Below are 13,654 nucleotides of genomic sequence, written 5' to 3'. Positions count from 1 at the left end.
GATATATATCTTAAAGGAAGCACATAAAATTAATGATTTGAGTATCATTACTCTGAGAAACCCTAAGATTATAGAGTTAATCTGTTATTTCTTAGTGAAAATTGGATTTCGTTGTATTAGTTTTGAAATATTTGGGTAAGAGGGGGGGATGAAGAGGAAAATTACTAAATTTCTGACACACAGTAGTAAATTAGATGTAATGAAGGCCATTGAAAACAGCAGTGAAATGGAAAATTATTTGACCTATATTTATTGACATATTGCTGCTTTACAGACAGTGACAGTAGTGAAAATGATCGAACAAGAACAAACAAAAAACCTATACAAGAGGAGGAAATCAAGTCCAGAGAAGGTAATGTAATCGTTGAGTTTTCCCTTTTTTTATTCCAGTGATATAAAAACACAGCTCTGTGGAGCATGAAGGCTTGCAAGAATATGTACAGATGTTTTTAAGGAAAAGAAAATATGACAAAACCACTTTGTATCACTGATGTAGTCTGAAAACTTTAAGGATTGTTTACTTGTCATTGTATAATTTTGATTCATGATGAAATGCAAAAATCATTTTGCTCAAAAAATAGTCTTTTTCCATTTAAAAAATAGTATAAATATCCTGTAGAAGTATATGGATTGGGATTTTGGCAAAGATTTTTCTAATAGTTTATACTATTAAATTTCCTATGTCATATACATTTGCCACTTGTGTGTGTTATAAAAGTTTCAGAGAGATGTTACCTGTTTTTTGGTTGTGGGAGTTGTTTGATTTTGGTCACAAAGCTCTGTGAAATGTAGTTGAGGCACTGGCATTATTCCTGTTTTTATGGATGAGAAAACAGTCATAGAGAAACTAACTTTTCCAGAATCACACAGCAGATTGGTGGCAAATCTAAGATTCTAACTTAAATCTTTTATTAGTTCTTTTTTTTTTTTCTTTAATTGTAGATCTCTAAAACAGCATTTCTTTTTCCACTTTCAGATTTTCATCTGAAAATAATTGAGTAATTGAGTCATATGATAAAGAATTGTTATCCTTAAAAGTTTTATAGTGATATTAGATAAATAAGTGCTTTTACACAGGTAGAAATAGATCTGCTCTACCAAATGAACTTTGATTTCTAGAAATTTCCTCTACCAAATTCTTAATCATGATATGGAAATGACCCTGAATTCTCAAAAGCCCAAACTCCTATCAAGCTGGAGAAGCTTAGAGTAAAGTTTGATGACAAATTGTCATCCAGTTACTGTTCTAGCTAATTTTGGATGAAGTAAGGATCACTTAAGGATTGATATAAAGTGATTTATTTTAGCCACAACTTTGGACTTCCTATTAATGTCTGTGGCAGTGTTGCAGTTTGCATTAGTGAAGGAATCACTTAGGGAGATGAAGTCATGAATCCTTGAAGTATATTTAATTATAATTAAATATAACAGTAACAACAATATAACTCATATTTTTTAAAAACCCTTTAATATTTTCAAAGTGCTTTCCTCCAGTAAATAGTGTAGATATTATCATTCCCATTATATTAACATTAAATGTTTTTAGAAAGGTAACCTTGGAGTCAGGAAGACATGAGACCGTCTTGCTTTTGATTCATTCTGACTGTGTGACCTTGAGCAAGTCACTTTAACTCCCATTGTCCCCATGTAACTTTCTAATATAAATTGTAGAATTGTTGACATTAGGCATTGATCAGAGTATTTTCCTCTTTAGGAGTTACCTATACTATCAAAAACTCAGCTCCAAGGTTGGCCTTTCTGTCCTTTCTGTCCCCCTTAAGATCTTCCATAACTATATTTTATTTATGCATAGTTTTTAAAGAACATAAATTTTTTCTTATTAGAGCATTTAAATATTTTTTCAATAGTATTTTATTTTTCAACTACTTGTATAGTTTTCAACATTTGTTTTAAGACTGTTCCAAATTTTCTCCCTCCTTCTCTTACATTACCCATTCCCAAGACAGCAGATAATTTGATAGCGGTTAAATAATACATATACATTTTAATTCTCATATGTCAAGGTACTCTGAACTTTTTTGAACAGAAAGAAGAATTTGCCATAATTTTATTATATTGAAGCAATCAGGTACAGTCAACATTGACAGTAGTTGTTTTTGGAATGGAGAGCAACATGTTAGCTAAAGAAAGGAAGAAAATTTTTACTTTATACTAAAATTTATTAAAATGCATAATCACTTTTGGATTTGCTTATATCATGTATTAATTTTTTTATTTTTGTGCTATGACTTATCAGTGTTTTAATATGACTATTAGTGTTTTAATGACTATCAAAGGGTAGGTTTAATTTGTTAAGATTATATTTAATGTTCTGTTTTAAAGTATAGTAACCTTAATATCCCATGCTTAATATTTCTTTTTAAAATATTGAGTAAAATCTAAGCACATTTATTTCTGCTTAGCAAGTTCATAGAATTTGGAATTATAAGGCGCTTTTGAGATCATTTAGGCCACCTTCATTTTCTGACTTCTTATCATTGTTACTTTTTGTGTTTTTTTCTTTTTTTTTTTTCTTTTTTTTTTTTTTTTTGCTAAGGCATTTGGGGTTAAGTGACTTGCCCAGGGTCATACAGCTAGGAAGTGTTAAGTGTCTGAAGCCAGATTTGAACTCAGGTCCTCCTGACTTCAGGGCTTGTGTTCTATCCACTGCCCCCTTTTTGTGCTTATTTCAAAGAAGAATTTGTTAATGTTGATATCCTCAACTTCCAAAGAAATTATAGCATACATATGATATTTTGCTATTTATATAAGGCACTTTTTCCACAAATGATTCTCTTGATAGGTGATATAGGTTTCATCATCCCCATGGAGGCTAATTGAAGACATACCTAAGAACCACACACAACCAATATTAAAGTTTATGGTTTGTAGTGGGAGACTTAACAACTTTTGATAGATTGTAATTTGCTGATAATAACATTTCAATATCTCAGTGATATTGATCTTACATAGATTTTATCATATCCCAAACATTTCCAAATGTGCCCCTTTTTGCAACCCTTTTATAGTTGTCTTATCCTCCTACTCCCTTAGAATGTATCTGCAATGTTTAACAGTGTCAGGAATATAATAAATGCTTTGATAAGTGTTGTAATGATTACATAGTAAAGTAATGGCCTAAATTTCTTGGTTGAACAAAAGTAGAAAGCTAAGACAATTTATAGAATGCAAAGTTTGGAACCACCTTCTCTCCAACATCTCTGCTCTCTTATATGAGCTGAAATTAAAATTCTTTCAGTTACAGTTCATGGATGGTTATCTAAAATGAAATCATCAAAAACTAACATGGCTTTATCAAGAAGAGAATTTTTCCAGATTAACTTTATGATTCTTATACAAATTATTAGTTAGTGGATCAAAGCAGTGCTATAAAATTATTTAGATTTCAAGCTAAATATTTCACAGTCACTCTCCTGCAATCATTGTGGATAAGAGGACATATAGATGAAAATGATAGTACAGATAGGTTGGTTTAGTGGAATTATCAGACCCATAGAATAAATGATGAGAGGAAAGCAATAAGCATTTATATTTATAAGTAGCTCTTTGTGCCAGAAAGTGTGTTAAGCATTTTAGTAATAATATTATCTCACTTGATCTTTTCAACAGCCATCAAGGAGATGCTGTAATCATCATTTTACAGAGGAGAAACTGAGTTAAATGGATTAAGTGACTTGGCTAGAATCGTACAACTGTAGAAAGTTTCTGAGAGATTTGAACAAAGAACTGGTACCTAACTCTGGCACCAGTGCTATATATCATCTCTTAAAGCATTTATTACATTGTAGATAGAAGTACAAACAAGATAGTACCTGCCCTCAAGTAGCTTACTTTCTAAGGAAGGAGGAAGATAGACAATTCATAAAAGGGCTACAGAAAGGGGAACATTTGGAAATAGTTGGGAAATGACACCCTGCCCCTATTAGAAAGTTTCAAATGAAGACTATGTCAAGATTTCCAAAGGAAGTTGCTTATACTGATAGATTGGATTTGATAGCTTTTGGTTACCAGCTAACTCAGAATTTGTAATTCTGTGAAATACTTAATGAAAACTAATCCTTGTAGTCTTAATAGTTGGTCCACAAGGGAAATTAAATCATCATGCTACAGATTCTTAGGCAGGATGATATTTTTTTATTTCAAGTTATATAATAAAATGGAAATTGTACCTGGAGGAAAGGCTGTGGTGTGGTGTATAGTGGAGAAAGCCAAATTGGAAATTCTGGGTTCAAGTTTTACCTCTGATAAATATGTCATGGCTATGGAGAACTTTACTAAAGTCAGGCTTTTAATCTTTTGGTTGCCCCAGCAACTCTATATCTGAAAATTGCTTAACAGTTGCTAGTCTTCCTTGGTAGAAGGGAATACCTTCACACCAATGTAATCTCAGCTCTAGTTCCCTCAAAAAAAGTATTATTTGTCAAGAGACATATGTCCTAGTCTTGACTCATCACTTTGGTCTTGAGTTAAGATACTTTTTCTCTCCTGGAATCTTTTGAAAATAGAGCACGCTCTATATGAACATTTTATTTTTGAAATGACATATTTGTATGATGGTCAGTCAAAATACCATGTTCAATGAGCTGCTTATTTGAATAGAAATAATATAAAGTGATTGATTCAAACAGATCACTTTATATTAAATGAATCATTCTTACTTTTCCTACTTTCTAATTGCTCCTATGAATATTTATTTCTAAAAAATGTCTATTATCACATTGAAAGATAGATAGCATTTCTTTATATGTCTCAGGCTTCCTTATCCCCCACCCATATCATCTAACTTTTATCTGGAACCACTAAGCTAGAGGACATTTCATATTACCTTTTATTATTCCATTTATTTATAGTATCATGCCAAAATTTTATTGGTCATATTTTTAACAAGTGTCTACTCTCAAACAATGCTAGGAAAAAAGGTGAATTAGGTACTGTCTTTGAATACATAAATAATTATAGGTTTCCTTTGTTGTTAGGTACTTCAGAAAATCAGACTTAAAGCTTTGTTAGATAACACAATAGGATCTTTTGATGTGAAGTGCGTTTGTCAATTTAAAAGTGTTACTAAACAATTATGTTCAAAAATCCTGTTTGTTTAGTATTGATCTTTTATAATTTATTTTACTATTTTCACATTGTATATGTTCTTTGCTATTTGTCTTCTAATATTGCCTTTGACCAAAAGCAATGAAATTCTGAAGGAAAAAGAGTAGCAGGAAGTCATGTTTGTTTGGGAAGGACTGCTTATTTTTTATATTGTAATTTAAATATACTGCTCATTTTTTTTGTATTGTAATTTAAACATTTCATGTATTTATATTCCTTCTCCTTAAACAACAGTGTAAGCTCCTTGAGAGCAGAAACTTGAGTTACATGCTACTTTATATGTAAACACACATGCACACATACAGACACACGCACCATACATAATAATGTAGGTACTATTGTAGGTACTTGTTGTGATGTTTTGTTGTTTTTCTGGAATTGAAATGAATTGAACTGACATGACCCTAATTTATGAATGTGCTAATTGTTTTTTCTCATTTACTCAAGTTCTCTTTAGCTGTGAAATACAGAATCAAATGGCCAGGTAAAATTTGGGATTTTTATGTGGGTTGGTCATTCATTTAACATATTTCAAGTTATTTAATTCATTTTTTTATAGGCTGTTCTTGTTGGTTGACTATTAAATTTACCAAAAAAAAAAATTGGTACTACTGGAATTTGCACAAAGCCTCCATAATCTGTCCTTGAGTTATATTACATTGAATTGTATTTATGTGCATTTATCATCCTGACTATAATATCAGGAAGTCATGATTTTTTTGCCACATGTATTCATTTAATGTTTGTTTAACAGTGCTAATGGTTCCAAGATATAGTAAGATTGATCCCCACATTGACTAAATAGCTTCACCATTTACATAGACTAAATAGATTCAGCATTTATTGATAATAGTTTGCAAAAAGTAATACAAGTTAATCATCTTGAGAATTTGTATCTTTAAGTCAGACAGAACTAAAAATATATGGAAAAGACAAACACAAAAAGTATATTCTGTAGTGATATTTCATATCAACTATCATCATGATTGTCATCTTTTAACGTGATAAGGTGAAAAATAATTCATACTTAATACTGTAGGATCAGCTGATATGGACAGTTCCTTAGATGTATGTATTAATTTAAAAAGAAAACTTTAACAAGGATTATCCCCTTTTACAGTCTTTATCAGAATCATGATGACCTTCTCCCAAAGATATGTTATATCTTATATTCCATTCTATTCTATTTGAATAGGTCATTTGACATAACTAGAGCATAAAATTACTAAGTACCAGTGGTGATGACATTGTTTGTCAAGTTTATCATGTTCTTAAATTGATGGTTTTTGTTTGGTAATTATGCCAGCAAATCACTCAGGTTTGCTGGCCCTTCGTACAGAACTTCCAGGTGTGCTGGTTTAGCTCAGCCAATGGCCATTTCACCCCTCCACCCTGCTTCCCGGAAGGGATCATTGGTAGCAGGAGGAGTGCTAGGCTTCCTGGTACAGCAGTTTCCACCGGCTCCAACCTGGGCCAATTATCACTGGCCCAGCTATTCTAGAATAGCACATTGCCGGTATCAGATACAGTTTTACTTACTTTATTGCAGGATTGCAGCCAATTATCACTGGCCCAGCTATTCTAGAATAGCACATTGCCGGTATCAGATACAGTTTTACTTACTTTATTGCAGGATTGCAGCTTGAAAGCATATATATGTATATATGTGTTCCTTGTCTGCCTTTTCTGCAATTAACCATGTGCTTTTTTAACTTCAAAGTTTTGTGGCTTCTTTGGCGTGGACTTATCCTTCACCAACACTGATGGCAACGTTTTCGGGCCTCTGGATATGGTCTTCATGAGTTGCTCTGGCCAATAAAATTCATCACCTGGTGGCCAACCTCATGGTGAATGAACATTTCTGAAGTCAGTCTTCCTTGGCCAACAAATACACAGTCCACTGCCTTTTCAGCTTCACAAGATATGTGCCAGAGATTGTCCTCAACTGGCAAAGCTTTTGAGAACCCTGAGTCACCTTCATGCCATGATTGGGGCATTGGAGAAGGACCTTAATGGAGGATGTCAGTGCCATATAGTCAGGAGAAATTCTTCACCTTCACATTTATACTTATAAAAGCCTTAAAAGATAATATTTAGCTATATCTTCTTGTTTTAACAGTGAAAGAAACTTGAGGCTCAGCTAGAGGTAATAACTTGCCAAAGTTAGTGACAAAGCCTAGGTCTAGGATTCCTGATATTCTATCCATTGTTCTTTCTACTAGCCCCCCCCCCCCCTAAAAAAAAAAAAAAAAAAAAAAAGATTATCTTCTTCTTTAAAGGCCAGTTCAGCAGTCTTCCCTACAGAGTTTGAATTACATGTCTAGGACCTTGGACAGAATTGCTTCATTCTAATTGAAGTCATTGATTTTATCCTGCTTCCTTTGTATAGTATCAAGTGTTAAGTCTTTAAATGCTAAAGCACCTATGTATCTATGAAAACACCACTACATATCTAAATAATAACTTGCCAAGTTGGCTTTACACATATCCCCAAGTCTAAAGTACCCTCAAATGAAGAAAAAAATAACTGTCTCTAAAAAGGAGTAGTTTAATTCATCATGAATTTATGATCTCTAAATTAGCATATTTCAAAATGCCATGTGAATATCATGATTAATAAAATGCTATATTATTTCTCCTCAGGCTCTTATACCCTTTCCCTCCCCTCTCACCCCTTCTCCCTACCCCACTTATTTTTTCCCCTGCTTGCAAGGATGAGCAAGATTTGTACACTGTGATACTGAAAGCATAATCGTCACCCTGCTGACTTATACTGACATAAAGCAGATGTTTTTGTTTCTAGCTTCTAACTTTGCAATTCTGATCTTTTTATACAGATGTGGAATTGCAGGAAATTCTGAAAAGGAGTCTGGAAGAGGTGTAGATGAAGAGTTTCCTGCACAATAACAGCTATTGTTGAAGGTGCTCACAGTAGTAGAATCTTGAATTCTACTTCAAGTCAAAAACTATTAATAGCAAAGATATATTTGAAAACAAGCTTATGTATTTACTTGTTAGACTTGAAAGCTAATGTCATTTATTTTATGTTGTACTAATGTGGATTTATAAAATGTACAGAAGGAAGAGAATAAATGTTTAATATAAATCTGAATTGCCATCTTCTAATACACTTGTTATAATCTCTCAATTAGCCATATAATTGTATATAGTTAAAGAAAGTAAACTGTTCTTTCTGGTTTCGTATTCTCCTTATTACTCTTTTTTGACTTTGAATCATAGATCTTATTTTGGCCCTTTGTTTTTTACAGACAAACTACTCCAATCTAATTTTCCTAAAGCTCATGTAGCATTGAGAGTGTGATCTCTTAATATCTTTCTGATGTCTTTTTAAAATGTTCTTAATGGTTGGAGAGATAATAAAATCATGTTTCTTGCTTTGTCCCTTGTGTTACACACGAATTTATATCCATGCCTTCAAGTAACTCATTATTGATACATAAAAAAGACAAATTTATTTTTGTTAAGGAAATGATTTAAAGGATCCTTTTTTTTTTATTTGTTTTACAAAGAATGCTATCAACATGTATGCTCTTTTGTTTAAAAAGGTTATTGTTGGGGCAGCTAGGTAGCACAGTGGATAGAGTCTCAGATACTTAACTCCTTTCTAATTTATGTATGTTACCCACTGATAGTACTGAACATGGTTTTAAAAATTGGTTTAAAAAAATTTTTTAATAAAAATTTCAAAGAGTAATTCTAGCATTTAGCTATAGCCGTCATGTCAGAAAGTATATTTTTAATCTTTATTATAAGTTAGTATATAGTAGGTATTGTTCGGGACCTGAGTAAATAGTTTCAGATTCAAGGATTTAATAATTCTACTCATTGATATGTATATAAAATACATTTATGTTCTTGGATTAAAGGTATTGTTTACCTGTTATTATAAATCATAAGCAGGCTTTGCATCTTTGCTAAATAAAGTCTTACTAAATTAAATACTGTGGGAGTTAAAATGCAAGGAAACTAGCTCTTAGTAGATCTTGGTAGAAAAATTCTGGAAAATGACAAGGGGAGAGGGGGAATTAGTTTAGAAATCTTTAAGAACACAGCTAGGAATGGGGTGGACCCTGCTATTCTCCAAATCAGCTTATCCCTATACAGCCAGCGCCCTCAGCCTAGTCATTCGTCTGCTCTTTTGCTCCCATCTAAGCCATTGCTGATGGTGATGATGGGCCATCCTTAACACCCCAGTGCAGCAAGTAGAGGTCTAACTCACTGAACACAAGATAAAAGCAGGCATTGCTTTTTGAAAGCAAAGGGTGTAGAGTAAGTGATCAAATGCCAAGAGGAGGAGCCACCAACAAAACATACCTAAAGTATCACCTCTAAATATTGCTACCACCTTCTATGTACAGAATATACTTACTATACTATACTATGCTATACTAAATCAAAACTAGTGACCGTCTGTGCTTCTACAGAAGTGATCAGCATCTTAAATTGGTCAAGTGATCTTGCAAAACTTTTGGAAAAATTAATTGGAAAAGAGAATAAAACTGAATCCGTCAAAATAAGAACAAGAGATAATAAAGCATCCAAAGATAATAAAGCATCCAAAGGAAAGAAAAGTACCGAGAAGAAAATATGAATGCTGAAATCATGCTAGAAGTGAAGCAAATGTGAATAATTTCGGTAACATCAAGAAGAATGTGAAGCAACAATGCAGAATGAAACCATCAGTGGGGGAAGCATCAAAACTCCCAATAAGTTAGTAAAAAATAAAATGGAAATAATATTGAGTTATTTTAGAATACAAATTTAAAAGGCCTTTGCAAGCAAAATAACAGACTTACATGACAGGCCAAAAAGTTTAAACATTTAATTATGGTTCCGAATTTTGTTGACAAGAAGATATAAAAATTTCTGGTTTGCATAAAAACAGATAGCAATTCACCACAAGTGAAAAGTTTAAAAAGGTTCATCTCAGCATAGAGAAATCCAAAATTGAGTTTAATTTCATATAATTAGTAAACTTTGAAATTGAAAAAGCAATTATCCATTAAAAACAAATTTGACTAATTTTTTAGCTATAACAGGAAAGGTGACAAAGTTGGACAAAAATAGGCATCAAATAGGCACCCTGCTTCCCTTACAAACTTTGAATATCCTGTTAATGAGAAATCAAATATTTAAGGGCTTAATAGAAATCCACAACTGTCAAAGAACTCTTAGCAGGACTATCATTGGTGGTGTAGTGATAAGATAAAATTATAACAGCATTCATATTTTTACTTGTTAACACTTTTTATTACAAATTATCTAATTTCAATTTTAGAATGAAGCAATTATTAGTGAATAAAGATTTACAGCACTGTATAATAGCTGAATATTAGTAAATATTTTAAATTTATATATGCTAAATAATTTGATGATTAAGTTCTTAAAAGACAAAAGACAAATTCATAAAATAATTCTATCAGTCCATTATAAATCAGTTGAAAGGCAATTATTATATGCCAAGTATACTAAACATTGGAAATCCTTGCTGTCATGGATCTCAGCCTAGTGGAGACATGAACAACTATGAACAAATAAGATAACAGGATAAATATCCTATTATTAATTTTTTACTAAATTGAAAGTAGTAAAAGGTATTGAGATCAAGGGGGATGAGGAAGGCTCTTCTTTAAAGATATTTTAGCTAAGACTTGACACCAAAAGGCAGAGAATAATCAGTGCATGGGAAGTAGTGAAAACATCTGAAGCTGAAGATCATATTTGAGGAATAACAAGGAGAGCAGTGTCTCATGGTCTCAAGAGTACTTGGTGTGAAGGTTGAAAGAGATTAAAAAGAAAGGGGATGGCAAGCTGTAGAGTAACAAACTTTGAAAATACTCTAGCAAGAGGTGGCAATGAACCTTAAATGAAGAGTCCAATTAGTTTTCTTACAAGCCAAAGGAAAGGCTTCTTAAACTTGTTTCTTTTGATTAAAATGTCATAATACTGGAGATATTTATCCATCTGGATTATAATTGATTTGACCTTGACTTTTCTGTCCTTAATATTACTTTGTTGTCCTACAATACTTAAAAGGGTATTTTAATATACTTAGTTGTACCTGATCTCCATTAGGCACATTCATGTAAGTAATTCTCAAATGTTACATAAAACATAATGCTATGCTGAGTTTGGATGTAAAAAATCATTTTTGAGGCTACCTAGTTTCTCTTAGCCAGCCAAATGCCATACATGGAATTGTGTGAAACATAAGGGGATGGACATCAGTATCTAAGGTAGGTATATCTCAAATTTCACTAGTCAAGTGATGTTTTTCAAATGTGTTTTATCCAGTATTTCTATCATGAAGTACTAAAAAGTTTTAATTAAACGGCATCCTTGAGTGGCCATTGTGATGGTTTATTCATCTCTGCCTGAATGAATATTGACCATTGAGAAATCAAGAAAAATGACATTACAAATATATAGCCATGCAAAAATAAATTCTCTATTAGCAATGTCCAAAAAAGAAAGGAGATTTGGAGGCAAATAGCATGTTTCACCATGAATGTGGATTGGTCGTAGTCTTAATTGTCGTTACAAAATTACTATTGTATAAATTGTTCTCCTGGTTCTCACTTCACATTGCATAATTTCCTATCTTCTCAGGTTTTTCTGAAATTGTCTCCTTCACAATTTCTTACAGCAATATAGTATATCACATTCATATACAACAACTTGTTTAGTCATTTGTCTGTTGATGTGAGTGTATCCTCACTTTTTGATTTTCTACCACAGCAAAAAGTTACTATATTTTTCTTTGTTTGGGTCTTTTTTTCTTGGATCTCTTGGGGTATAAATCTTACTATGTTAATTAACTAGATCAAATCAGGATTTGGCACAGTATAATAATTTTTGTTGTTGTTGTTGTTGAGGCAATTGGGGTTAAGTGACTTGCCCAGAGTCACACAGCTAGGAAGTGATAAGTGTCTGAGGCTGGATTTGAACTCAGGTCCTCTTGACTACCCTATCCGCTGAGCCACCTAGCTGCCCCTAACAGTGTAATAATTATTTGAATATAGTTCTAAATTATTTTCCAGAATGGTTGATACCAGTATGATAGATGTGAGGTGGGTTGTTTTCATTTTAATTCCTCTAATAGTGATTTAGAATATTTTTTTTCATATGACTATTGATGGCTTAGTTTTCTTCTCTTAAAAACTGCCTCTTCGTATTCTATTTCCAGTTTTCAATTGGGGAATAGTTTTTATTCTTATAAATTTGATTCTTTTCCCTAAATATCTTAGAAATTACACCTTTGTCAGAGAAACTTGCTGCCAAGATTTGTTTTCTCAGTAACTATTTCTCTTCTGATTTTAGCTGCTATATTAGTATGTTGGTAATTTTGTGTAATTCGTTGATAAGTTCTAAAAGACAGATATTTTACATAATTATGATATAATTAAAAACAAATGCTAATAGCATGACTAAAACATGTCAAAACTTTAAAATGTTAAGTATTAGGCACCCATTTAAAACATTAGAAAATGAAAACGTCCAGAAAAAGATAACTAGCTGAAAAATAGAATACAAAATATTTTTTTAAAAAAATGAATCTTTCTCTAAAAGACCAATAAAATTCATTTACTAATAGCCAACTTTTAAAAAATTATCAAAATCTGGACATTAAAATAAAAACATATTGGTTAACATAAATAATATAATATAAACGTAGTCTTGTGCTAATTGAGAAGTGAAATATGTGATAATTGGCAAAAACAAATTGTTAAAGATGGCAAATAAATATAGAGAAGAAAATAAGATGACTAAAAATCTAAATTACTTCAAAAAGATCTCCAGTCTAACATGTTAATTTTTTCAACTACACGAATAAATAGCATTATGTAGATTATTCATAAATAAGAAGATAAACTCATATCATTCCCCTTAAGACGCAGGTTTAACGTTTGTGGTTTAAAACCTGGCAAATGGAACACTACAAAATAAAGGTGTAGAACAATTTCCCTAATCAATACATGCAAAAATACAATATCAAAATGTATACACTTCAATATTTTTACAACCAAGCAAAAGACAGCCTGATGTAATGGAAAGAATACTAATTTCATAAGTTTTGGGTTCTAATCCTAGCTGAAATAGCTATGTGACCATAGAGAAATTTCTTAAATTTTTTTTCTTTAAAATGATGGAGTTGAACTAGTTTTCTTTGGTTCTAAATAGTTTACACATGTTTCAAAATTCAAAAGTCATTTTCTACTCAGCTTTAGTCTTTTCATCAGGAATACTTAAAAGCCATTTCATTAAATTTTTACTTCTTGAAGAAATTTTGCTGGATAGGTTATTGATTGCATTCCTATCTCCTTAAAAACTTTCTGGAACATCATAGTCCAAGCTTTCTGATTCTTTTTTTGCCTCTACAAAAATTGCTAAAAAGAATGGTCCTAAAAAGAAAAAAAAAAAAATGGTCCTTTTCCTTTATCTCTTTGGGATTACAGACCCAGTAGTGAGATGCTGTATCCAAGCATGTACACAGTTTTATAGCCTT

General features: G+C 31.9%; 1 protein-coding gene across 10 annotated transcripts in view; it reads left to right on the top strand.

Moving 5' to 3' along the window:
• ZNF451 (zinc finger protein 451) overlaps window positions 1-8,233 on the top strand; it is a 98,026-nt gene extending 89,793 nt beyond the window's left edge. For 7 of the 10 annotated variants that reach the window (XM_074310610.1, XM_074310611.1, XM_074310607.1 and 4 more), the window contains 3 exons: window positions 275-352; window positions 5,575-5,611; window positions 7,965-8,233. In XM_074310610.1, the coding sequence (XP_074166711.1) occupies window positions 275-352; window positions 5,575-5,611; window positions 7,965-8,034 (185 nt within the window). In that variant the 3' untranslated portion in view covers window positions 8,035-8,233. Of the gene's footprint in view, window positions 1-274; window positions 465-5,574; window positions 5,612-7,964 lie in introns of those variants that run through there. The other 3 variants (XM_074310609.1, XM_074310616.1, XM_074310615.1) reach the window with 2 other exon arrangements.
• Window positions 8,234-13,654: the final 5,421 nt, after the last annotated feature.

The sequence above is a fragment of the Sminthopsis crassicaudata genome, chromosome 4 (assembly GCF_048593235.1).
Source record: "Sminthopsis crassicaudata isolate SCR6 chromosome 4, ASM4859323v1, whole genome shotgun sequence".
NCBI lineage: Eukaryota > Metazoa > Chordata > Mammalia > Dasyuromorphia > Dasyuridae > Sminthopsis > Sminthopsis crassicaudata.
This window is presented reverse-complemented; position numbering and strand designations above follow the sequence as displayed.